Genomic DNA, 27,435 nt, shown 5'->3' on the forward strand with positions numbered 1-27,435 from the left:
ATTTTGCAGAAATCTGCAAATAAATGGGTATATTCTGTTGTAAAAGGTTGTGAGCCTCCCAGGGAATAGTTAGTGAAGGCTCTTTTACTATTTTAGGATTTAGCAGTGTGACACCCACCACAGCGAAGGAGACTCTAGCTCCTTTTGTTTCATATAAAAGACAGGGGACTTTTGCAAGTCTTCCCTCACGGTGGCAGCTGACCCTGTAGTTTGTTGAGCTGCCTGTTTGCTCCTGATGGGGTCTGATTGAAGGTGGGGAGAGTGGGTTTTGATTCATCAGATGAAGTGCATGGTGACTGTGTTTTGTAGTCAGTAGCTTCCTTGTAGTGAAGTGTTACTTACAAAAAACCCCAAATGGCCTTGTAACAAAAAGTTCTGAATATAATTGGGTGAATTGTAGACTGCTGGCTGAATTATGAGGTCTGGTTATAACCCTGATGTAGTCTGAGTGTGGTTTTGAGGAAATTTTATTCTGTGCACATTGGTGGAGTGTTCTGATAACCTCCACAGAGGAATATTTGTGCTTTTGCTGTTGAATAAATATCCTCGGAAGCTTGGGAGTTAGTTACTAGCTGAGAGTGGGGTCCAGTGTTGCTGTTTTTGGGGTCCAAAATAGAGATGCCCCATAGTAGTGCTCTGAAAAGGTGGCCTCCAGAGTAGTTGAAGTCATATCTTAGCAATCTAACGATTCTGCCGGTGAGATCAACAATGGAGCATCTCCTTTCACATGCTGAGATGACAATACTTTTTGCCCTTCACTGCCTTTGATTTTTCTGCTCTGTGTTGGGGTGTCCTATTTTGGTTTTTTCTCATCTAGTGCTGGTACCTCCTAATCCAGCCCTTGCCTCTTTCCCTAGAATCATGTTGTGATAGGCATTTTGATTTTAACTTAGAACCTGGTTCAAGGAAAATCTTCAGTAGCACGTAGAGACTAGATTTCCAGTTCTTAAGCTTTGTAATTCCCCACAAATCTTGGTCGGGGCAAAAGATAAAACAGCTTGGCCATCTTTCTGAGTGATACAGATCCTGCCTTGCTGAGAAATCATCATATCTCTCAGGTCTGCTAATAATAGGATAGTTTCCTTCAACGTTGTTGTACCGTAAAGCATGATGTTGGATCTATCCCAGTGGCTGTTGGTCTCAGCCTTCTTCCTGTGATCGGTGTGCCTTGCTCCTTAGCACACATGCTGTGGGATTTGGGCTGTTGAGACACATTTCAGCATTTTCGCCTTCTTGCTGCCCACAGGTGATGCAGGTGCTCAATGCCGACGCCATTGTCGTGAAGCTGAACTCTGGGGACTACAAGACCATCCACCTGTCCAGCATCAGACCACCGAGACTGGAGGGGGAGAATACACAGGTGAGACGAGAGAAGCAGCAGCTCCTCTTTTCCGAAACCAAGAGGGAGGAGCTGGACGATCAGTTAGATGTGGTTCGTGTGTAGAAGAACGCGAACAAACCAATAGTGTAAATCACCGAAGTATTATTTCCTAGTATTTGCAGCCTAGCTGCCACTGGGCAAGTCTGTTTTCTCTTGAACCACACTCACTGCTCTCCTTCATTTTTGATGGACCCCACTGGCATTCTTCGCTAAGGGGCTTGAGAGGACTTAGGGTTGGTGTATGTTAGGTGGTGAATAAGTCTTGTTAACGAGATCTTATTCTCTGGAGATAAGGAGAGGAAGGGTCATGTCTCACGTGCATGATAGCAAGGCCTGTTCTGCTGATCATTTTGATTTGCTCTGTGTTTTTGTTCTAGGAAGAAATAAATCTTGGTGTGTATATATATATAGTCTGGGGTCACTTACTCATCTTTTCCAGGTAGTGACTAGAATTGTTAGTTGCATTGTTTTGTGCTGTTTGCTGGGTGTTTGGGCAGCAGGGGTGCCTGGCTAGCTAATGTGTACGATTTTTGTATGTCAATTTGAGAAATTATGCTTAGGATGACAACTGTAGGCAGTTTTGTTTTAAATTTTGTGGTCACTTTCTTTCTGTTGTTACGACTTATAAGAGATTGGGGAAAGGGATTGTGGTTGAGTTTTTTGTTTGTTAGGCTGTCTTAGTTTTGTAGACATCTTTTCCAGCCCCTGCTTTTGCCTCCTGATAGCTAAAGTGTGTAACTGTGTGGATCGGTTATAGAACTGGGTCCTCAGTGAGAGCCAGTGCCACAGGCAAATTAAACAGTGTGGTTGAACTTAGTGCCATGTGGTTTTTTAATGTATCCTTTTGTAGTTTTAGAGATGTGAGATTTGCTTTTCTGATGTTTTGCATGTACCAGTGTCTTGGTGCATTCGCGAGATGAAATTCAGGCCCTGTTTTCATTTGTATGAGAGTTTATAGACAGCCCATAAGAGTAAAATAAAAATATTGTGATTGTCTTTTGAATCAAATCATGCATAAGAAATCCATACAGGATGGATTCTTTGAATGTCTGGCCAATCAGTTCATCTCCACCCACCCCCATCCTCCCAGCCTTTTTTCCCCCATAGAGGAGGCATTTTAATGCAGCAAACAGTATTGTGGTAAGCTTGAGAATTTAAATGCACGAAAGCTTAGAAATGCCAAAATAAGGTTCTCTCAGTAACTGTAGCTCTGCCTCATTGCACAGAGTAAATATACATCTCCAATTTTATCAGTGTTGGGAGTAGTCCACACTTCTGCATCTGTGCCATGCAGTTGGAATTAAGGTTCCCACAGCAACCACAACTTTGGAATTCTTGAACGTTAATTTTTGTGCCTGCATCATCAGCCAAAGCATTATGTTAAAGTAGATTCAGGAGCTGAATTTTAAGCAGTTTTTAGGGTTGTGGGGGTGTTGCAGCAGGTTGATGGTGATAAACTACCGGTGAGAAGTTTATGTTTTTGGTAGAATCCTTTGTAACTTCTCAGGGGGTAATGGGGTGAATTTCCCTTAGCGAGTGGACAACGGAAAATTGTTGGAATATATTTCCTAGTTTAGGCAGGGTCCTGTTTGTAAAATTTCTTGTTCTTTACCAAGGTAGGTTATTGCTTATTTCAAACTCCTCTTCATTCCTGAGATCTTCCTCCATTTTAAGAAAGCTTTAAGTGAGGCTCAGCTTAAGAGTCAACATATGGCTTTTGAGTGAATTGAGGAATGAGTTCCCTTACTGGTTCATTAAATTCCTTTGGAAGATCTTAGTGAGGGTCACATAAGAGATGAATATAACCCCCTTTGAGTACAATGATGGAGGTGCTGTGCGGAGCCCTGTTGTGGTGGGTGCTGGGGAAGTCTTCTGGGGAACAGCTTACTAGCCTCTTGAGCGCTCATGGATGAGAAGTAAGCAGGTGGGAGAAAGAGCCTCCTAGACCAGCACTGTCTAATAGATGCATAATGCAAGCCACAAATGTGAGCTCTGTGTGTTATTTAAAATTGTCTAGTAGCTCTGTTTTAAAGAACATTAATTTTAATGCAGCTTATTTGACCTACTATATCCAAAACAGTACATTTCAACATTTAATGAATATAAAAAATTCATGAGATATTTAACTTTTATCTTTACGGTGTCTTAGAAATCTGGTGTATATTTTATACTTGGATCTCAGTTCATCCTAGCATATTTCTGGGGTTCAGGAGCCACAGGTGTGTAGTGACTATTGTTATTAGACAGCACAGGTTGAGGGATTCTGATGAATAGGTTCATGTCTTTGATCAGTTCTTTCCCACTTTGTACCAGGTGTTGTGCTGGGGATGCCATGGGGAATAAACCCTCCTAAAACTACTCTCATGGAACTTTACCAAAGTCTAGTAGGGGACATACGCACGTAAGTGCGTTTATGTTACGTGCTGTGGAAGAAAAGGTTAGCATTTATAGGAATGCATAATCTGGGAAGGTTCTTAAGGCCTGAAGGCTGACTAGGAGTTAGCTAGGTAAAAAATGGAGAGAAGACAATTTCTGACCAAGACAGCAGCAATGACAAGAATCGGATGAGTTTGGTCCTAGGGAATGGGTGGCCACTGTGGATGATGCACGTGTGGTGTGATGCTCTGTGGTGCACAGTACAGGCAGGGCAGGTCACACATAGTCATGAAAAGAGACTGCGGGCCATGTGGTAAACTGCCGGCAGTTTTGTATGATTGGAATAGAGGATACTTAATGCCGGGGTAGGGGTGGGGGAAGTGGGGGAGTAAGAAATGGGTTTGGGAGTTAGGCATGGGCCACAGTTTGAAAACATCTATGCCATGGTTTTTAGATTTCTTTTGCCTTGAAGAATTTTAAGGGATGACACCTTTCAGATTTGAGTGTGCTTGTGTTGGTGGCTTGCATTTATAAAACATGAAAGTAACTTTGCATCTATAAAGGAAAATCATGCTAAGATGAAAACTGATCTGTAGCAAGGGGTTCTGGTTTTGTTTTTGGTAAAGCTCGCCTGGAGGCGAAGGGAGCAGCAAATGCAGGGTTGTGGGTGTGGCTCTAGCAGCCTCTACACTAGAGGAGTCAAGTTCTTGCCTTTCTACTTCCCCTGGAACTCTCACAGTGAGTGGAAGACCTAACTGATGCTTATGTTAGATTTACAGTATAGGTGTAGGAATAGGCGTCACCCAGGGATCCCAGCCAGGCTCTAACTATGTGTGTGCAATGACTAGGCAAGGAGTCCCTTTGGAGTCCTTGGATTCCCTAGTGTTCCTTACTGTACTTTACTGTACAGTTTCTTTACTACAAGGGCAGTCCAATCAAGTGCTGAAGGTGTAGATGTCTGGACATCTGTGAGGCCATATCGTACCCTTATGCAAGTTCGAGAAGACCGTCCCTTGCTTCGGGCAGCCTCAGGTCGGGGCACACAGCTTGGCAAATAGAGTGGAGGCTGGATTTCAGCTCCCATTTTCCCTCTGTGCCCCTGGCCAGGTGCCCTCATTCACGGCACAGTGTGTACAAGATGATGTGGCTGTCCTAGTTAGAACAGCCCTGATGGACTCTCCGAAGAAAACGTCAAGGGTGTATTTTGGGAACGGGAGGGTGGTCTCGAAGTTACAGAAACGAAGGTTGTGTGGCCATTGTTTGGAGATGACAGATGGACCATGGCGGGCATTGAATGAAACCCTTAGGAGACTGCCTTCTCTTGAAGTCTGCGACACTTTCGGGAGAGGGTGTCAGTGGCTTTGAAATGGAGAAAAAGTAACTTGGCAGCTTATGGTATTGGAGCTCGTTCTAAACAAAAGAGCAGAGTGGAGAAGGTGCAGATGAGGGAGTGGGAAGAGGAGAGGTAGGGGCAAGTCTCTGCAAGCTGGAGCTTCCTCACGGGCAGGCGGGTGGCATGCAGCGACTCCTGCTACGCACAGCCTCCTTCCTCCAGGCGCCCAGGTGACGACCCAAGGGGGCTTGTCCTTCAGGTGATGATGGGGAGATGCTTCTAATGTTGATCTTCTCCATACCCTGAAAACTCGTGTGGCATCAGCTCACACAGACCTTCTGAGACATCTCTATCGTGAAGATAGTAGTGCAAGTTGGATTTTCCTTTCTTTACACACAGAGACAAATTCATTTCTGTTACATTATACATGAAGGCAAGGAAGTTTTGCCCAAGGCTAGCTGTACTTCCACTCCCCCCTTTTGGTTACTTTCTAATTGCAGCCAGAGGAAGGGCTCTGGACAGAACTGCATGATCAAAGGAACTGCTTTCATTCTCTGCAGCTCCTTTCTAGTAGTACAGGGAATTCAGGAGTAGCCATGGCTCCCAGATTGTGGTTAGAGCTTGATTTGTTGCTAGAACATGTGACAGAGTTAGAAGCTAGAGAGTGTAGTGTCTCCCTGAGAAGGAGTACAGTGTCAGATGCTGTGGATTCTATTTCTGTGACACCAAAGTATTGGGTTATTTAGGGAAGATCCAGTGTTAGCTCTTTGGAGATGTAGCTCCTTCGGCTAAGATCCTGTTTGGACATCAGTTTGTGGTATTTCTGTGGACCTGAACACGTATCAGGATTTCTCTAAAGGTGAGGGGTGTGTGCGCTAAGTCACTCAGTTTTGTCCGACTCTTTGTGACTATGGATTTTAGCCCGCCAGGCTCCTCTGTCCATGGAATTCTCTAGGCAAGAATACTGGAGTGGGTTGCCATTTCCTCCTCCAGGGGATCTTCCCAACCCTAGGATCAAGGCCGCGTCTCTTGCATCTCCTGCGTCGGCAGATGGGTTCTTTGCCACTGCGCCACCTGGGAAGCCCTCGCTAAAGGTGTAGTCTGTGTTATCCCGTTGTTTGCCACAGAGATACAAGTGCTTAATCTTGGAGAAAGGCTGTGGGTTTTCCGAGCTACTGCTTAAAGGAGATAACACATTGTGCAATCTCAGGACTTCCTAGAGAGCTTTTGGCTTTGATCTAAAGCTGGAAAACCTAGTGCTCTATTGCCCAGGGCTGCTGTGCGCTTTGTGTTACACTTGGAGTGTTAATGACAAAGGAAATACAGCCCCTGGGCATCCGATGAAGGGGCTGACTTGTTTCCCCATGGAGTCCAGTCATGCAGTGCTATTGTAGTGGGCAACGAGACACACACACACACACACACACACACACACACACACACACTCTCACTCACTCACTCACTCTGGGAAGTGGGGAAACCCTTCCCCCATCTCATGTGTGGTTTCATGCTTTCAACTTGTATTGGTTTCCATCACCCTTTCAGCCTCTTCCCTTTAACTAACTTACCGCGGAAGTGTTCTTTCACAGCAGGGCCTCTAAATATTCAGACCTGGGCACTGTAGGATGAGTTTTGTTAAAGCTGCAGTCTGCCTAGTCTCCCAGAGTCACTGCTGCCTGTTGGGGGTTTTGTTTCCCAGGCCTGACCTCACTGGGTCTGCCCTGAAGGCAGGTGACGGGAGACCAGGGCTGCAGGCAGGCACATTACTAGTGATGCCCTGCGATGCTTTAAGGGCATTTCCTCAGAGGCACGTTGGTTGGGTGGTAATATTCCCTTTGCAGAAACCCAGGGTGCTTTGCTATTTAAACACGATTAAAAGTGGTTTCTCAACCTATTCCCTTTAGTTTAGATTTCTGAAGGCTCAAGCTTTTCCTGGGACCCTAAAACAGATGATGCTGCCTCTGAGATGCATACCAACAGGAAGCTGTGGGACTAGTCCCTGCATGGAGCAGGGACAAACCAGTAAACTGGGATCTCAGTGTGTGACTGGGAGCATAAGGCAAACAGCAGGTTGGGGAGGGCCAGCCTGGCATTGAGCACCTTGGAGAAAAGCAGAAGCTCTTTGAAATGGACCTAGCATCACACCGGTTTCTAATGGAGAGATCTGGGGACTGCAGCACAGTGATCAAAAGACACAGAATGTGTCTGAGCACCGGCAGAGGCATCCTGTGCCCGTTTCAGATTCGTTTATCTGAGTGTTTTTGAGAAGAACACTTGAAACTTCTTTGTTAGAGGACTCAAAAAAAAAAAAAATTACTATTAGGAGACGATGGCTTGGCCTTAGCTCATCTATTTAAGATTCCAGGATGGATGTATGCTGTTGTTTTTTAAAGATCAATACCTGTTGCTTGGCTGGAGCGGTCACTGGGGTCAAGACATTTCATATTTGAGTGGAGATATATAGATACACTATTTATTTTTATATATTTTATATATATATATATATTTGCATGCTTAGTCACTCAGTCGTGTCCGACTTTTTATGACCCTTTGGACTGTAGCCCACCAGGCTTCTCTGTCCAGGGGATTTTTCAGCAAGAATACTGGAGTGGGTTGCCATTTCCTACTTCAGGGGATCTTTCTGACCCAGGGACTGAACCCACGTCTCCTGTGTCTCCTGCATCACATTCAGATTCTTTACCCACTGAGCCACCAGGGAAGCCCCATATATGTATTTCAGTTGAGTTCAGTCGCTCAGTCGTGTCCGACTCTTTGTGACCCAACGGACTGCAGCATGCCAGGCTTCCCTGTCCATCACCACCTCCTGGAGTTTACTCAAACTTGTATTTAGATAGAGCTATATCCAGAGTTTCCTAAAATGTACGTTCCACTGGTCTGTATAAGTGAATTATATCCTGGAGAAGACAACAAATGCTTATTTGCCTTTGATTTAGTTTTTTTCTCTCTGTTACAAATTATATTTTCTTTTGTTCCTTGTAGTTAACGCATCCTCTTTCCCATGATCATGCCTCTCCCGGGCAAATAATTTTGGGGGGAGTTTAACAGTCTCCTAGTGGATCTTGCTGGTTAATCCTTCCCCAAGCCATGTGCATTGATGTCTTTCAATCCGTCTCTCTCTCTCTCTCTTCTCCCTTCATTTAATCATCACTACTATACACTTCCGTATTTTCAATTTATCTAAGTCGTCCCAGCACTGCTTTGTTCTTATTTATTGCCTCTCTTCAGTCCTGTGAGCTGCGGTAATCTTCGCTTGTTTCCAGAGTTGACAGCCCCATCGTGTTTACTGTCCTGTGACCATCGAAAACAGCTGCTGTGCTGAGGTAAACCTCGTTCTTGCCCTGGTTCTTGAAATCCTCTTTAGACCAGATATTTCCATACACAGTCCTTCCCTTTCTCTGTATCCTCTTCTTCTGATGATTTCTGTCCCAGCCCACTTCCTGCTGTGATGCCTAAACTCCACTGTCGGCAGTAATGGTATGGTTTCCTTGGCTTCCTCTCCCCTCTATTTCCAAAGCTTGCAGAGTGCTGTGGCTACTGGAGGCTTTTAACAGATGTTTAAATCGACGTATCTGCTGAGGCTGAAGACCTAATCCATACATTAGTTTTGAGTGGCATCATTTGTAGCACTCCCAAACCATCGCTAATCTCCTCGACTGCTTCTGCTAGCCATGGCAACTTGGACCAGTGTATTGGTGTCGAAAGGCCCCCGGAGAGAGTTTTTGCAGTCGGTTTTTTCCTTCTTCCTAATTGGATTGCTTGTTTTGATGGTCATGTCACACATGGCTTGGTTTTCTGCAGGCACTTCCTCTTCCCCACTCCTGGTTTCAATCTAGTTGCCGCCATTGGGGTGACGAGCCCTGCCTCTCTCTGAGCAGTGGTTTTCCCCATAATGCTATTTCATTAGTGTGGGGCAGATTGGGTTCAGGCCACCAGAGGGGTTAATTTCAGGATTTTAAGTGTTTTGCAGATTGGTCCCCAACTGACTTTTTTTTAACACGTCTTCTCTTACTCAGGCTTTCCCAAATAATCCCTCTTTCATAGCAGTTCAGAGGTCTCGATTCATTGGAGTTTTGGCGTGCGCTTCCCCCTGAGGGCCGTCTTTTTCCTGTTGTCGACCTTGTTGGTTGTCAGATTATTTCTTTGCATGGAACTAATTTTAAAATCAATTAGAGAAGCTTTCCCTTCATCTTTCTCTCTTTATTTATGAGATACTGATTGGAGAGCTACCTACACTGTGTTTAGATAAATTACTTTTTTTTTTTTCCATAACATTTATATTCAAGGCGAGTTTAGTGCAGCCATCCAGTACCTTGCACTTCTGCAGGCCAAGGCTGGAGGTTTCATTCCTTGGTGGACTAATTAGCTTTGTACTGGGAAAATTGTGTTCAGTTCAAAAACCCCAAACGTTCCACTTCCTCATGTATTATAGGCACTGTGGACCTGGGAAATTATTTTGATTAGTACGATGTTTGTAATCGTAGAAGCTGAGTCTCAGAACCTGACCAGCATATGCCTGGTGTGGTCACAAGGTGGACTTTAGATGGATGGTGGCTTGTGGATGAAGCAGCATCAGGTCACGTCACTGCTGGGGAAAAGGCTTTTCAGAACCGAGATAAGAAGGGGAAGCTGAAGGACACAGATGCTTGCTTTCCACCCCCTGCAAATGACAGGTCTATTGCTTAGGCATATTTTTAATGTCACTTTTCATTTCAGTCCTCCCTTGAAATGCACAGCCAGTTTATGGGTTGTTCACATTTTATAGGCCTTCATCTCACTACCTCTTGTGATCCAAGCCTGTTTTTGACTGCATGTTGGTAGCAGCCTTGGCACAGCGCTGCTTCACCAGGAGGAGCTCCATTTGGATTAGCTGTGAAGACATCACAGAGACTTTGTGCTCCTTACTTTTTCACTTCTCTGCTAGAAGCCAGTGGATGTCATCTCCTTTATCCTCGTCTCATTGTATCGGGCCCTTCGTGAGGCTAAACAGAAACATCCCCTTTCTGGGGCGTCTGCTGAGTCTCCGTGTTCAGATGTCAGTCCAAGAATTTGGTTCCTTTTGCTGTCCTGCTGGTTCTGGCTAACCCACTGAAGGGATGCCTGAGCACACAAGCGAAAATAGCAGTAGTTGCCAGCTCACTCGCTGGCCCATAGTTTTTGATACTCACATGTTTGTGTAATGTCTCATTTCATTCTCACTGGCTCCTCATGGTTCATAATTGGGGCAGAATATACCGGTACTGGCCTTTCTGAGTTGCCCGCTCTACACACTAAGACGTCTTCCCCTTCATTACTAGGGGGGCTGGTAGGAAGGCCTCGCTTTCTTTTTTTTTAAAATGTGCTGTCGTATTCTGTGAGATGGTCTGGAAACAGGAGAAAGCCACATCCTTTCATACAGAACTGCCTTCAGCGTCTGCGTATGCAGCTGGAAGTGCTTGTTTTAGAAAGCCTGCCCTGCAGAAGCTGTTGGTGGATGTCTGCAGAGGGGCTGCTGGTGTGCCACTGGCCCAGGCCGGCTCCCTCAGGCCCTGGCTGGAGTGGGAACCTATGGGTGGGGGTGCGGATGTACCGCCCACCCTAGACTTGTTGGCCCCCCTCTCCCTCTTAGTGTGGCCTCTGAAGGAGCATGCTGTGTTCTGCATGGGATGGGTGGCAGCCAGCTCCCCTGGCTGGTTTGGCCATTGGGACAGCCAGGAATGTTAGGACAGTTTGTACCCTGGTGGCTCAGACTGTGAAGAATGCACCTGCAATGCAGGAGACCCAGGTTCCATCCCTGGGTCAGGAAGATCCCCTGGAGAAAGGAATGGCAACCCACTCTGGTATTCTTGCCTGGAGAATTCTCTGCATAGGAGAGCCTGCCGGGCTACAGTCCGTGGGGTCACAAAGAGTCAGACACAACTGAGTGACTAACACTTTCTTTCTATTCTTAACACTTTGTACTTTAAGAGGAGGGAGACTTGACATTCACTCAAAGCAGCTTATTTTATTTATTTCTTATTTCTTATAAAGCACTAAGAAGTCATCTCAGCCCTTTGCTAGTAAACTAACAGCTCAGCGTTTTCTTCCAGAAAACATCTGGGTTCCTCCCTGGGCTTGATCAAGCTCTGCCTCAGTTCCCAAGATCCTCTGCCATGCCTGCCTCTTTGCTCTTAAGCCTTTTGGCTTCACCTCTTCTTCCCTCACCCGCTTCCAACCCTCTTCTCGTGGAGGAGTGAATGCTTCATTCAGTCTAGATGCTCCTGTTTGCAAACCGAGTTAACGGTTACTCCGGAGGTGCTTGGACTCTATAGTATCAGCGTTCCGGAAAATGTAAGCTTCTCAGTTGAGAAGCCATAAGGTAGCTTCTCTCTGGGCCCCTGGTTATTATTAGGTATTCATAAAATCCCACAGGGGGAGAATGGTCATTGGGACTCTATTTGAGAGAAATGTCTCCATCCTAAAAGATAGAGTCCCAGGGTACCTAGGGTACCTGAGGTAGTAAATGGGACTTGACACACTGAAAATTCAGTGCAATCAAATCCTACAGCCTTTCATCTCTCACCCTCATCGCCCAGGGAGAAATGAATTCCCAGGGCAGAAGCTGATAGTGTTGAATATCTCTGTCTTGGACTATAATTGAATGTGCGCAAGTGGGAACACGCTCTCTCCTTGCTCCTGTGGCCACTCTGGAGACTGGTGGCCTGTTTTTCTGTGTCTCTCCCCCTCTACTCCCCTCCCCAACCCCCCACCCCTTCCCCAATACACTATCTCCCTCTCTCCCTCACAACAGGGTCCTCAAAAGTTTTAATGCAAGCTGGTGCCCTTTCTTTTGTTTGCTTTTGTGTTTTGACTTGGAAGTATTTCTGCAGGTATCTAAATGGTGAGAGTATAGATTTGTGCTCCTGCTAGTCTAGTTTTCCTTTGGATTTCTGTCATTTCCCCTACCACCCCTGGAGCTCAGAGAGGGAGTTTGTAAACTTTTTTTAAAAGATATATTTGACTGTGCCAAGTCCTGATTGTGGTGCTTGGACTCTCTAGTTTTGGCACTCCCGGGCATGTGGGCTCACCAGCTGTGGTGTGTGGCCTTAGTTGCTGTGCAGTGTTTGGGATCTTAGTTCCCCCCTGACCAGGCGCTGAACCCGCATCCCTGCTCTGCAAGGCAGATCCTTAACCACTGGACCACCAGGGAAATAGGCTTTGATTTGCATGATGAAGTCACTCCAGGCACAGGCATCTTGGTCATTCTCTTACCGTTACTCATGCCTTCTAAGGAGCTCCTGGTTGTCCCTTGTATCGCCCTTGCCCTGAATGTTGCTCTGAAATCCTGCGGGCGGGGTTTCAGATGCTGTGTGAACTGGCAGGGCATCCTCATTTACGCTGTATGGAGTTGAAGTTCACTGTCACCCTTTGGCTGCCTTGCTTTGGGTTCAGCCGGAAGGAGCGGCATCTTTCACCTGAATTCACGACTTAAAATGTGAACAACCAGACTGGCTTGCCCTGCTTTTCTCGGATAACCACATTTAAGCTGCTTAGTCACTGTAATTTTAGGTTCTAGAAGACTTCATTGATACAATTGAAAGCAGGCCAATATCCCTCTGCTCCAAGAATTTACATAATTTATATCTTTGTTGGTCAGTTCTCTAAATAGATAGATGGTAGATACTGATAGGAAGTAGGCACAGTCGAGTCTGCTTTTAAATGAGTGCTTGAGGCTGTGCCGGGTGCCTGCAGCAGGGCAGGAAAACATCCTTCTGACTTTCTTGTATTAAAAGTTATTCATGATACTTGTTAAAGAACAGTAAGGCACCCTCTATCCAGCACAATTGTGATAGGTATAGGGACCACTCCAGCGGGGTTTTGCAGTGGAAGAGTGAGATTGGGCCCTGAATGCCACAAGAAGGGTGGACGTTTATAATCAAGGCAAAGAGTGGGGCTGGGGGATGGTGGAGGGTGAGAAACCCAATCAGATCTCCAGGGTGATCAGATCTCAAAGGTGGGGAAATCTGGCTAAAGTTGGATTGTTGTTAAAATAGGACAATACAGGGGTGAACACAGTGCCAGAAGGCAGGGTCCAGTAGAGAAGAGAGCTCAGAGGAACCTGAGTAATGTTTGGTCAAGCAGAGGATGGCATTTGTGATGTCAGGTTTCAGCCTTAAAAGAAGGTTTCGAAACCCCTTTAGAGGCTGTGGTTCACTTCTGGGGTGCCTGTGGGAGGAAGCAGGCCTCAGACAATGGAGCTTCAAGAGACTTTTCCCAGCAGCTTTCTCATTCCCTCTTCCGCTGTTGTCTTGACCTTGCCCTCTTTCCAGCTTGGTCCTCGTTGTTACTTTGGTTGTCTTTGTCTTTGGTGGTGGTCAGGACCATAAGAGGAAGCCAGGACCTAAGAAAGGAGTTTCCCCTTTTCTCCTTTCATTTTCAGTCCACACTGAAGTTACAACCCGCTCAGTTACAACCTCCTGCCATGGCTAATTCGGGGATGTACAGCCCCTCATGGTAGTAGAGGTAACTGAGCTCAGTGCAGCAGGCGACTTGAGGGTGTAAAATCTGAGGAAGCAGCTTTTGGCTCGCCCACCCTCATGCTTGTATACCTTTAAGTGTTATGGTGACGCTTAAGTGAGTTGGAGTTCAGAAGTCGAGGAGGAGGGGCTCATTGCTATTTCTAGCTTCTGTTTAACCTTGGTCCGCTTCTTCCACCTCTGCCCCCTTCCCTGCTAGGAGAATGATGTTCATATGTGTGGTTCAAAGGTATCCCCTGATAGGAAGTTCTACAAGGGCAAATCATTTGGCTGTTAACTGTTAAATTCACTGCAAATATGGCTGCCAATGTTATTGCCTCTCATTTGCTACAGATGAGCTCTGGCCTTCTGGGTTTGCACAGGACTGCTCTGAGGACAAAGATTAAGTGGCTCTCTGTTAATGCTGTATCTTTTAATTGAACAGCCGACTTGCAGTGTGAATAGGGGTTTGCCACAGCCCTTCTCTTTCTGGTTTCCCTTCCTTCCCTCTCCCTCCAAGGCCTGGCTCAGAGGCAGAGGCATGTACCCTGCTGGTTCTCATGTGAAATTCAGGCTTTAACCCCAGAGTCAAGGCTAGATCAGTTTTCTCTACAGTGTAGTTTATAAGCTACCTGTGTTCAAATCTCTGTGGTTGGAGCCTGGAATGTTCATTTTGCACAATTGCCAGGTGTTCCTGTTGTATTTTAGTTTGACACTAGTGTTCTAGATTGTTGCTCCTAGCAGGGACAAAGTGGGGGTTTACTTTTCCAGGATTTTGGTCTCTGACAGTACCATTTTTCTTCCCGGAGCCAGACTTAGTTTGTAATATCTCTGCTGTTTTCCGGGTGAGCTTTTCTCCCCCCAGGTCTCAGAGCCAGCTGTGAACCAGATGTATCCCTTCTTAGCTTAGAACATCTGAGGATTTCAGTGAAAGGAGATACGAGAGTTCTGCCTGATGAAATTTGTCTGCCTCAGAGGATGGAGCTCCTTGGGGAACAGGGAGTCTCTTAGGGTCTACGATGTACCCTTTGAGCTGATGTTTAGTTGCAGGGGGCCTGTTGATGATTTCTGGGTGACCTTCATGGTAAAAAGCAAAGAGGTTTATGAAGTGGTGCCCTGTTAGAGCTGGCTTCACACCTTATGTAAGGGTGCCGGATAAAGAGTGTGCTTGTCTTCAACACGTGCAAGCAGCACGCAAACGAATGGGAGGAGATCCAGGTGTTTCCTGGCGCATACGGCAGAGTCAGGAGCTTGCTCACTGTTGAGGACGCAGCCATCACAAGATCCTGAAGAGCCTTCTGGATAGAGACAGGCGCACGTTCAGTGTAGGGTTATGACAACTCTGTGTTAAGGCTGAGGAGGAGGCAAGCTCATTCCTGTTTTAAGGTCTTAGGGAAGGTCGTCTGCTCAGCTCAGCTTCTGTTTAGGGCTCTGCTCTGAGTTTTTCACATTGAGAAGTGCTATCTGTTAGGTTAATTGATTCACACTAAAAGAACTCAGAGATGTGGTCTGAAAGTCACTTTGTGGATATATTCTTTCATGATACAAAGTCCAAATGCCAAGAAGACTGGAAGGTTCTTATGAGCCCAGGTCTTTTCTCTCTCGTATGGAAGTCTGTTTATTGTCCACAGAATTGGAAGTGCAGGGGTTTGCTGCACTGAGGATCCTGAGGAAGGCTCGGGTGCCCTGGGTGCCCACATGGCCCAGGCAGAGTGTGGGGCTCAGGGCCTGTGCTAGCTCCACCCCACCCCTGTGAGAGAGACAAGGAGACAGAAGCTTGGGAAGATTTGAGAACTGGTTCAAGGTGCCTTCTCCAGTAAGCGGAGGAACCAGAATCCCAACTGAGATCTGTTTTACTTGTCTTCATGTGTACCTCTTGGACTTTCATATTGGCCGGACAGGTTGGTGACCCTCTCCCTTAAGTTGGGTGAACTTCCCTCCAAACTCTAGTTTTTTTCAGAATTTCTGCCAGCTACCAGAAGCTGCAACTGGTTGTCTTTGCAACGCAAGTTTTCTTATTTCAACTTATTTTTACCAATGAAAGTGTTTTCCTGCAACTGTTTTGGAAGTACTGTAATGGATATCAAGAGAGATTTGAATTTACATTTCTGCTGAGTGTTTAACATCAGAAAAGTGGGTGAACCGTGTCCCCTTAATGTTTTTGTCTTCTATATGGAGTTTTTGTGGCAGTAATTCCACTATTTGAGAAGAGTCAGGCCAACTCCATGAAGAGATTGGATTTTCCCTTTTTAATAAAGGATATCAGTACTTGTCAGCTTTGTACAGGTTTCTGAGCCCTTTGAGCCTCTGCTTCTGGATTTTGCATTGTATGTGCTCAGTCATGTCCAACTTTTTGCAACCCTCCATAGACTGTAGCCCGCCAGGCTCCTTTGTCCATGGAATTTTGCAGGCAAGAATGCTCGAGTTGGTTGCCATTAGGGTATCATCCCCACCCAAGAATTGAACTTGTGTCTGTTGCGTCTCTTGCATTGGCAGCCAGATAATTTACCCCTGCGCCACCTGGGAAGCCACTCTCTTCCCCCCCGCCACACACCCCCCAGGAACTGGATACTTGATTATTTTCACACCGTAACCCCATTAGATGGCTTAAGTTTCTGATTTCATTTTTACATACATTCCCTACCATAGACATTTTTTTCCCTTGTTATAAATGAAACATACTCTATAAATTTTGGACAATTTTGAGAGAAGAAAATATAAATTATATCTCACCATCAAGAGGCAACATCACCACTGTTAATATCTCAGAACCTTCTTAGCTGCTTCTGTGTTCATGTTTTGTAGCGGAGCACTTCCCCTGGCCTTTAGATAATTTTCTAAAACATGATTTTTAGTGGCTGTGCTGTTTTAAATAATGTGGATCTACCGTAATTTACCATTTTCCACCAATTTTGTGAGGATAAGTTGTTTCTGATCTTTACAGTTATTCTTATTCATAAAAAAGAAGGTTTGCCTGGAGTAGAAAGCAGGAAAAGGTCCATTCAGAGCCGAGGCTGCTCTTGGGCGGGTTTTGCTGTAACACAGTGCAGGAGATTCCCACTGCAGATGAGCTCCCAGAGGGGCTGATATTTCACCCTGTTGGCCGGAGGCTCTCTAATCACCTAATTCCTTAACTGTTTGTGTTATTTAGAAGCAGGCTGTGGTTCAGGCTCTTTGTGTCTTGTTGCCAGAATGGTTCCCTCCCCACCCCACCAGCAACTGAACTTGCTGCTTCTGAAATAAAGCGTGGAATAGATGGTAAATCTTCTCCCGGGGACCACCGCTCTTTTCTGTTGCCCTGGCTGGGACATGGGGAGACACTTTAATGGGAACACAAAGGCTCCCGTGGCAGCTTTGTGAGCACGGCTGGCAGTGTTTATTTGTTTCGCCCCATGTGCTGCTCTGTCAGTGACTTCCTTCCACCGTGCATGCCCTTGTGCACATTTGCACAATTACATTGTAGGTTATTACACTGCAGCCTATTGTGATAAAAACGATTATCCCCAGGTAAATGTATAGGAAGCAGTTATATTTAACTAAGCTACAGCAGCATCGCTGACCAGTGGATATTATACTATTGCTAATTTAAAGCAGTATTACCAATGCTGCCGGGCTTCTCAGGTGGCGCTAGTTGTAAAGAAACTGCCTACCAATGCAGGAGACATGGGTTCGATCCCTGGGTTGGGGAGATCCCCTGGAGGAGGGCATGGCAACCCACTCTAGTATTCTTGCCTGGAGAATCCCACGGACAGAGGAGCCTGGTGGGTGAGAGCCCATGGGGTCACAAAGAACTGGACACGATTGAAGTGACTTACCACACAGGCAGCAACGCCGCCACCCTGAGGAGGGTGCTGCTCCTTCAAGGTTCCAGGAAAGGAGACACATGCAGCTTCTCTGCTGTTCCGCTGTCTCTATGTGAAACCTCAGCACTGGCTACAGAGTCTTGTCTGATCTCAAGAAGTGGTGTGTTTGCAGAGAGGTCAGGCTCAAATCGCTGAGGTAATGAGCTACAGCCAGCATCTCAAATACACTCTCAGGCAAAAGGTAGCCGTTGTCACCCAGGCCCAGGTGTGCTGGGTGCTCTCCATGTCCTGGCCCTCAGCAGCTGAGCTGTTGCATTCTTTGAAAGTGAAAGTGAAGTCGCTCAGTCGTGTCCAACTCTTTGCTACCCTATGGCCTGTAGCCTGCCAGGCTTCTTGGTCCGTGGGATTTTCCAGGCAAGAATACTGGAGTGGATTACCATTTCCTTCTCCAGGAGATCTTCCCAACCCAGGAATTGAACCTGCGTCTCCAGTGTTGTAGGCAGACGCTTTACCGTCTGAGCCACCAGGGAAGTTGCATTCTTTACCTGGTCAGAAACTCTGATTTGGTGCCTTGGGTGCATCAAGTGTATAATGCAGTGACCCAGAAGTTACTTCACATGGTTAACATCGTATAATCAGAAGACAGTTCCTCTCAATTGTTCAAATGCACTTTTATTGCATATTTTTTTGTGTGTGTGTTTTCTCTGAGGATCAGTACTTGCTATGGGCAGGTTTCTCCCCCACCCTCAAATCCCTGCCCCAAGACTGGTTACTCCCAGGGAGTCCTCTCGGCCAGGGACAGAACAGTTGTGATCACATAGAGCTGTTTCTTTCAGGATCAGTTACTTGTCTGACCATCAGCAGAGGTCAGAGGACCCCAAATTAAAGTTGCATCTATTTACTATTTGCTGTTTATTTATTTTTTCTTCATATCTCTCCATCCTTTCGAGATGATAAATCCTGGTCCAGGGAACAGAGGAGACCAGGGGAGGATGGAGGGATGAGAGCTGAGTTGCCAGTCTGTCGGAGGTATCCTGTATGACACATGCTCCTCCCTCTTCCTTCCTCCACTTGATAAACTTTCTCCCTGCTCCGCTCGAGCTCTGGAGGGCTGCCATAAGAACTGGTAGAGGGCTTTGGAAGGACACTTCCAGGCTTAGTTGTGTCTGTGCGCAGGAAGTGTGAGTGGAGAGATTTTAATTTGTGCACAGGTGTGTCGCTTGGAGTGACATTGGCTCCCCCTGGTTTGATGCTGATGAACCTGAGAGCGGTGGGTTTGTGGTGAAATGAGGCTGCAGTTTCTTTCTGAAGGGAAAGAACAGGCCAGGCTGGTGATCATTTGTGATACGGTGTCATGTGTGTGGGTTCCTCCCTGTGGTCCTGAAGAAGAAATGAGTATACTGGCCATTTGAAAAAGTAATTTTAGCTCATAGACTCCTTGTCTCACTTGAGTAACTTCTGGAAAGTGTAATATTTTTCCCAAATCCCATTAAATGTTAGGCACTCTTTCTATATTCCCTTTACTGTCCTTTAACTGATTAGCAAAATATTTATGTGAACCCAGAAGGCTGATTTATTTATTTTATTGTCTTTTTTAATAACGTGCTTCTCCCCAGTGCTGGGTGCTTTCTGAGGGCCAGACAACCGCCATGATTTCTTTGGTAATAATCATCTGCCGGCTTCTGGCCTGCACCGCCAAGGGACAGCTTTGAGCTCTTCTGATTTAATGAAGCCTCTAGCTGTCCCTCCCCCTGGGTAGGTGGTAATAAATCCACCCAAAATGCCCCCTCCAAAGGCCAGTAACTCACTGAGTGTATATAGCTGATCAGTGGATAAGACTTAGCATCCTGACCCCATCCCCCAACCCCCAATCCCAGAAGGACCATGGAAGAGATGTAGAAATGAAAATGCCATGTAGCAAATTGGACCAAGACCTCTTGCTCTGGGGGTTTTTCTTGTCTGAGGCGTGAGAGTTTCTGTTATGATTAATTTCCTGGCCAAGGTGTTCTAGAAATTCCTCAGCACGTGCCTCTGCCTGGGTAATTGCCGATAATCATGGCCTCTGAGATGCTGCTCTGATAGGAGATGACAGATCTTGGTTCCAAGTCCTGAAATCACCGTGGTGAAAAGATTGGTGAGGAGAGAGCCTCTGGGTGGGGAGACACCCTTCTCATGTACACGTACACCCTCCCTCCTACCCCTACCCACCACCCCCAGTATTTGCTAGTCGGTAGCACATCAGCAGCTTTTGGCAGATCCCTCTTTGTTGAGCCAGTGTTCAGGTTGCTCTCCATAATTAAATTCCTTTTGTTGCCTGCAAGCACAGATCTTAGGTGTTAAGACTCAGGGTAAAACAGGTTTCTGCAGTCTCTCCTGCTGTAAGGAAAACTGGCTATATTTGTTTGTAATGGACACATGCTTGGCGGTGCCTCTGTGTTGGGGTTGGGGGGAGGGTTGGGCTGGAAATGGCTGGGATCTTTTATTCATCAAGCATCTTTTGAAGGCAAAAAGCTAACCAAAAAGAAGACTGCAGCTTGGATATTTTTTAAACACAGATTTTTTTTTTTTTTAAACATGTTGATTTGGAATCATGGAAAGAAAAGCAAACACAGCTTGGAACACAGTAAAAGATTAATGAGAAACAAAGCCATGAACTCATCAGTGTCGCAACTCCACTAAATTACAGCCCCAAAGAATCACAGTAACTCATCTGTGTGTCATGGAACAGAACCGATTATGGTCTGACTCTGTAGCAGCACGGCTCAATCAGTAGAGCAATGCAGAGTGGAAATGTTAAGTGTCGATGCTTTTAATGCAGAGATTTTCAGCCCTTGACTGCACATCAGATCATCTAGGGATCTCTAAAAAACCTTATGTGCCCAGGTCTACTGAGTCAGAATTTCCAAGACTGGATCCCGCTTCCAAGAATGGGAGCTTCTCTCTCCTCCTGCCCCCTTCCTTAGAGCTCTTCAGATGCTTCTGATGTGCCACTCGGGTTGAGTACCACCTTTTTTGTGTGAGGGTTTTCTGGGTGGCTGTCGTAGATGTGAGAATCTGGTGAGATGGATTCTGAGTGGGGGTCTTATGGTTAAAAGAAGTGGCATCTAACCTAAATAAAATCTTGTAGCTATAAATTTTGTTAAGTCTGCCTTAGGAATTGCTTGAAACAGTCATTCTTTTAACAGTTTGGGGAATTTTCAGTTATTTCATAATAAAGATGTTGTAGCCACTCATTTCTTGAATACTTCCCTTCTGGAAAGCTCTTTCCCTATAAAACATTATTGCATATTCTGTCTCCTCTGGGGATAGGGAGAGAAAATCATTATAGTTGTGATATTATTGTGATTTATAATGCACATATCTTTTAGTCTGTGTCCCTGTTTGGCTCTAAAGCTGCCTTTTGTTATGTTAATAAGGCGACTTCGGGCTTCACCTGAGGATGGAGGGGGGCTGGTTGCTAGGAAAGCCAACCTTGTGAATGGAAGATTGGCCCTTTCAGTCCCACCCCCTGCCCGACCTCAGGGGGAGGGATGTGGTGGAGGTTGGACTAATCGCTAGTGTCCAGTGATTTAATCATTCATGGCTGTTTAAGGAGGCCTCCATAAAAACTTAAAGGATTGGGTTTGGAGTGCTTCCGGGTGATCACACACTGGAGAGTAGAGGATGGTGAGGGCTTGGCGAGAGCCTGGAGGCTCTGTGCCCTTTCCCCATATCTCGTCCTGTGCATCTCTTCCATCTGGCTATTCTTGAGTTTTACCATGTTAAACTGGTAATCTAGTAAGTAAAGTATTTCTAGGTTCTCTGGACTGCTCCAGAAAATTAATCAAATAGTTTGTAGCCATTTGGCAAGGAATACAGGTAGCCACCTGGGCTTGTGATTGGCATCTGAAGGGTGGGGGTGGGGACGAAATCTCGCAGGACTTCCCCTTAACCTACCTGCAGGTAGTACCAGAGTCGTGTTAGATTGTAGGACACTCAGCTGGTGCCAGAACATTGCTTGGTTCCACAGGGTCTCCTCCACTTCCACCCCACCCCTCCCTATGAGAGTGGTAATTGTCAATGGCAGTAATGTCTGGCTTTTTTTTTTTTTTTTGGTCTTGTGATTTGGGCCAGTGGTTGCCTTAAAAGCAATAATGCATCCTGATTTGTTCACAATTATGTGGGAAACTTTAATTTTCCGTCAGGAATGCCTGTAACTTTTCAGATACTTACGTGTTTCACCCCAGAATTGGCTTATCCTATGTATAGCTTTCTCAGGAAATTAAGATGACTCTTTTAAATATTGAATGTGATTTTGTTACCAACCTGGCTGCTTGAACTGTTTCATCAAGAGAAGGTTAAGAGGCCAGACACATTTAGGGGCTCTTGCTGCAGCAGGGGGCGAGCGAGAGCGAGGAACAGGTATGCTTGCTTGCTTCCTGGGGCAGGTGGGTGGGTTGCTTGTTTCTTGAGGCGGGTTGAGGGTGGGCTGGTTCCTTAACTAGGGAGAGGATAGGGAAGGATTAGTGGCTTGCCTTGGGGTCTGTTGTCCACCCCCTTGTGCTGTGTGTTTTACACCTCCAGTGGTGGTAAGTTTGTGGCCTCTTTGTATCTTGTTCGTAATTTGCCCCAGCTGCAGACAGTTCATACATGAAGTTACTTTTAGTCCGTTAGAGTTTCTTTGTATTCTGTTATTCAGAAGCCGTTTGTCCACCTGCAAGCACTCAGGTAGAGGGTGCTCAATTTTTTTTTTTCTTCTTTTTTGGTTACTTCTACAAAGTAGCTTCTTGAAATGCCTCTTTGATTTTGTCCTCTGTTTATTCACTATTTTTCTTTTTTTACTTTTTGCTTGCACTGTACAGCAGGTGGGATCTTCATTCCCAGACCAGGGCTTCCCAAGTGGCTTTGGTGGTAAAGAATCTGCCTGCAATGTGGGAGACCCGGGTTCGACCCCTGGGTCAGGAAGATCCCCTGGAGTAGGAAACGGCGACCCACTCCAGCATTCTTGCCTGGAGAATCTCATGGACAGTATACACGACTGAGTGACTAAACACTTTCACCTTTACTTTCTTCAGCCAGGTGAAAGTGCAGTCTTAACCTCTGGGCAGTCAGGGAATTCTCTGCTCTTTTTAACAGAGCCTTGCCTTAAAATTACGTGTGGGATTTAACGACAAAAAAGGCCCAGGAGTGAACCAGAACCATCCCTCTCCGGGAACGCAGCGCAGGCTTTGTTGTACCACAGGTGACTCTTCTCAAACAGATTGTAGATACTTGAGTTTGTCGTTGTGCTTCTTAGCCAGCACTTACCTCCCTCGCCTTCGCTTTTTAACGTTGCCTAAAGCTGTGTGTCTGTTATGGCCGTTATGAGAGACCTTATTTTTCTTTTCTCTTCTGCAGGTGACTTTAAAAGACCATTTTGTTAAAATGGAACTCAGTAGATTTTTCCACTTTTGAACTTTGTTCCTAATAAATGATAACACTGTATTGTTTATGATTCCTTTGGGGGGAGAACTTGGATATGTTTAAAGGCCGCACAATTAATTCCCACGGTGTTTCCCTTGAGTCAGGTAAGGGATTCCTTATTGTTAAAACTAATACCCTGAAATTGCTGGGCTCTGCTGTCTTGTTCTCCATTGTTCTCAACTTGAATGCTACCCCTGTGGGGTTGGACAGTTTCCCAGATTGTCTTTCTGGTAATCTGAGCAGAAAGACTCACCACCTAGCTTTTCTTTAGCTGGAAGATAAGTCCTACAGGGACTTCAGAAAGGTATTCTTTCTAATTTTAGGTGAAGAGGTCTATTTGATAGGCATTTGGTGGCTGGTGTGGCAGCCTTAGGCGAAGATGTTGTAATGTTAGGGTCAGTGTGTGAAAGTGGGCATGAAAGCGGGACTTGAGTCCAGCCAGATCCACTGAGACCAGAGGACGCCCTGTGCCTCCGAGATGTGTCTTTGGCTGATGTTTAAATTGCTTCAAATTAAAGGGTATTTCTCATTTTCCACTGTCATGTCACCAAAGGGCGGAATTAGTGTCATTTTCAGCAGCTTTGAGCTTCTGGAACTGTCACTCTCCCTGAGGGTCACTAGGGGTAGTAACTCGGCATTTCACATTCTGAAGAGGCAAGAAGCTTCTCTGGAGGACTTAGGAGACTTAACATTCCAGGTCCACTGAACCTACTCATCTGTGCTGCAATATTTTTTTTTTTCTTTTTTTATTTAAACCCTGTAAGAGCAGTTTGGCGGGGATGGGGTTGGAGGAGTGTGACAAGCGCCATGTCCTGCTGTGTGTATGAAAGTGCTCTGCAAAGCATGCATCTTAGGGATGTTTGCAGTGATCAGTCATTTTCTAGCAGTACAGTTCTTCCGGTGGATACTTAGTCCTTACTGTGAACAGTGTATTGTGTTGGGGATGAGGGAGGGCTACAAAGGTATAAGAGGGAGCCTCCACGGTCAGAAATTCACAATTGGGTAGTGGCAAGAATTCCAGCACAGGTTAAACAAGGCAGCATATACTCCCTGCCGGAAGGGATGCAAAGGAGACTCAAAGGGGAGAGAAATAAGGTTTGATCTGTTCTTTCCACTTGGGTTTTGAGGATGGTCCTGCTGGTGCCTCTCATGAGATGGAAACCCAAACAGAGGCCTATCTCTGACAGCGATATGGTGCTAACACATGTCACCCAGCTCCACTCAATATACTTCAGGGGTTTCTGTTTAAACCTTTCAGTCAAATCCAGTGTTGTAGGACCCAACCTCTCATCCCAACAACTATTTAACTTCCCTCTGGGGGAAAAGAAAGATGATGGACAGGAAAGATTGGTGCAGAACTTACTGCGAGGATTGGCGCTAAATTACATGCTGGTCAGAAGCCCCACAGACTCATAAGGTGTTGGTCATTTGTTGGATATCTTCCATTTGAAGAGGTGCTTTGCAGTGTCCAGGAACCTTAGTCTGTAAAGCATTTTCCCAGAAACTCTGCTTTTTACCTGGACATTTTGTGAAGGCCACTCCTTAGGCAGCCCTTGTCGTTCTGCTGAATGTCAGCAAGCATCTACTGTCACTGCTCAGATGCCGGGGAGGAAGGTGATGTCTTTACTTTCTAGCGGAATAGCCCCCGGCCTTTTGGTAGCTCTACACTGAAAGGTCAGCACCCTCTCTCTCCTCCTCTTGTCTCCTCTGTCGTCTTTATAACTTGTCCCTCTGGAAGCTGTTTTTGTGAAAAGCACTGGAGCCATATTTTACAGAGAATGTATTCAGTAAGTCTGAAGGTGGTTGTGTTGAGATGGTCACCTTGGTCCTCAGGAAGAAGTTGGTTATTTATGGTTTCTGGCTTTTGGAAGAACATATTGACTTTTGGTGTGGTGTTTTTTTTCTTTTTTGCTCACTTTAACCATGTATGCCAGTCATTCCTGGACTATTTTACAGGTTGAGAATACTGTAATTTTGAGTGGTTTGCTTATTGAAATTGGCCAAGATAATCATGGTGGTTTGAGTGGGAGAAGTCTCACCTGCTGTTGAGGTTCCTTTTCATTTCGCAGGCTCTGCACCTGTCTTTTATCAACAGATATGTAAATTGCACATAGATACAAATATTTTTCAAATGGGTAATGATGCTGGTTTTAATGAAGAACTCGGAGTTGCCCTAAAAACCCTTTAAAATTACGTTTGTATGTGGTGTTTTTAATGATAGTAGATTATAATCTTTCATGGTGGTGATTAAGTTATAAGTTTAGTCAAACATCTGTTTATTTGCCAAAGTGATCATGAATATTCCCTTTGCAATTATGCTGATTTAGGGAAGATCTATATTTATAATTAATAGATATTGGAGGTGTACTAAATATACTTAGGCTCCTCTTTCCTAGTTCCTCCATGTTCTTTTAATTCATTTTGTTCTTTTTTGTAACCTTACCTGTTCGTTTGCTTCCCTTTGTGTATTGAAGGTATAATATTAACTCATTATTGACCATCGGTGGCTGGTGATTCTTCTTTTGGCCAGCCAAAATTCATTCTGTTATTTCACTAACACTTTGCAGCCTATTAGATTCAGAGGTTATACCTGACGCACCTGTAAAGTCTTCAAATTTTCATGAAATGCTGTCCTCAATTCACTCTTCTGTAGAAGCAAAGGAGTGTTCTCCAGCACCGTGAGTTTCATTTTCACTTTCCTATCAGAATCAGTCACTGAGGTTTTTTTGGCTTTTTGTTGGTCCGGTATTCACATCGTCTGAATCAGAACTATATTCTGAAGAACAATCATCTTCTGAGACACTAGTATAAGTGTCGTTTGGACAATAAGAAAGTATCTGTATAAAATTCTGAATTCTTCACTCAAAATTTGGCAATGCATCATTTTTGAAAATTTAATGTTTTTCAACAGAGTTGGAACAAAAACCTAATGGAGCAAACTGAATGATAATGATGATCAGAAGTTGTATCATGAACCCTTGATCACTTTTAAGCTCTAACAACTTTGCACAGTTATGTTAATTGTATCACTCTCTAAAAACGTATTGATACGTCTCCAGTCAGTGACATGTTGCCTGAGAAGACACTTTTGTCTGCCTCTTGGCCTGTCCTGCACAAGAAACACTTTGAACTCGGTTCTCACGTGAATCTGTAAGGGATGTGCTCGTTCCCCCTTAGTTGGCCTTTTCTCTCGAAAGAATCACCTGTGTGTGATCAGAAAAATAATATACTTGATAAAGTTCTTGGTTAGGTTATGACTTTAAATCTTGGTCCCCTTCTGATAAATCCAGATGTATAGGGGGAGAAAGAGAAATGATTTCTGTGGAGTGCCAAATGGATAGTGGAAAGACAAGAGTTTGGAGAGAGAATAAATAGAACTCTTGCTTATTTAAAACAAAAAGCCTCCGTCTGAGTGGTAAAGATGGCTCCTTCAAGTAAATTCTAAGGTGACCACAAGTGCAACTTTTTTCTCTAAGCCTTGTCTCCGTATCTTACAAATTATGTAGTCCCTGAGTAGGCTTTCCTATTTTAAACTTTGGTGACATTCATAAACTGATATTTAGGGAGATTAATTCCAAGAACCTTGAACTATAGAAAAATAGTACTGTTAATCCTTTAAACACCCTCGATAAGTAGAAAGATACTCATGGGAAGACGCAGTCACTCCACTGTGTGAAGATTAGGGAAAAGGATAAAGACAAGGGACTTGATTTGTCCTGTAGATTCAGGCTTTTTTCCCCCTTGTTTCCTTGGATGTTACTATGTCTTATTTTCAGAATTTAACTGCTTTGGTTACCAGAATCTTCTGTGTCACATGCCTCTTGTAGCATGCCATCAATGATTTGTAATGTTGCAGAGACATATTTTCTTAGCACAAGGGTTGGTCGGTTTGGATTCCATTTCTTTTATCGGTGAGGTTATGACTGATGCACTTTCTGTTCTCTTTCCAGTGCCTGCTACAGATTTACCTAAAAGTGATTTTTATCTTCCTGGCTGGAGTGAGTAGCTCCATCATAGACATAGTTAGATCTGTGTTAACCCTTCCAAGTCCTGAAACCTCACAGAGTCTGATCAGTAGTAAGTCCTTGGTGGCCTGAGCCACTAAGGGTGTGAAGAATGAGGGTGGCATCAGGCCTAGGGGCCAGCAGCAGAGGCCCCCGCATCCCCCACCTTAGCTCCTGTGTGTCTGGCCTCCCAGCAGGTGCTCAGAGGGTGTTCTCCACCATCACTGCCAAAGAAGCTGTGATTGTGCACCTGACTGTTGATGTTGTTTTTTTCTCATACCCTAGAAGCAAATAGTAAAGTACCTGTGAGAAATGGTCATGATAGAGAATTACACTTTTTTTTTTTTTTTTTAGAAATCCCTTTTTGTTTCAGAGCACAGTCTCTGCCTGCCATTGCAGTGCCTTGCAATTTTAGAAATAATTAAAAAACTGTCTAGTATTGGTCATAGCATTGTCTTAGAGAATCTGGCAGAGGTCTTCGTTTTCTTACACATTCCATTCAGCTCTCTCTCGCCAGCTAACCTGGCTTTGGAGACCGCGTGGTCTTACATCCATTTCCATAACAACCGGTTGTTGTCCTTCCAGCTGTAGGGATTGCAATTTG

General features: G+C 45.2%; 1 protein-coding gene across 1 annotated transcript in view; it reads left to right on the top strand.

Annotated features, from left to right (window-relative positions):
- The window catches only part of SND1 (staphylococcal nuclease and tudor domain containing 1), a 419,879-nt gene that overhangs the window by 62,724 nt on the left and 329,720 nt on the right, over positions 1-27,435 (top strand). The window contains exon 10 of the mRNA XM_052638359.1: positions 1,247-1,360. Coding sequence (XP_052494319.1) covers positions 1,247-1,360 — 114 coding nt within the window. The remainder of the gene's footprint in view (positions 1-1,246; positions 1,361-27,435) is intronic.

Source organism: Budorcas taxicolor, chromosome 4 (assembly GCF_023091745.1).
Source record: "Budorcas taxicolor isolate Tak-1 chromosome 4, Takin1.1, whole genome shotgun sequence".
Lineage (NCBI taxonomy): Eukaryota > Metazoa > Chordata > Mammalia > Artiodactyla > Bovidae > Budorcas > Budorcas taxicolor.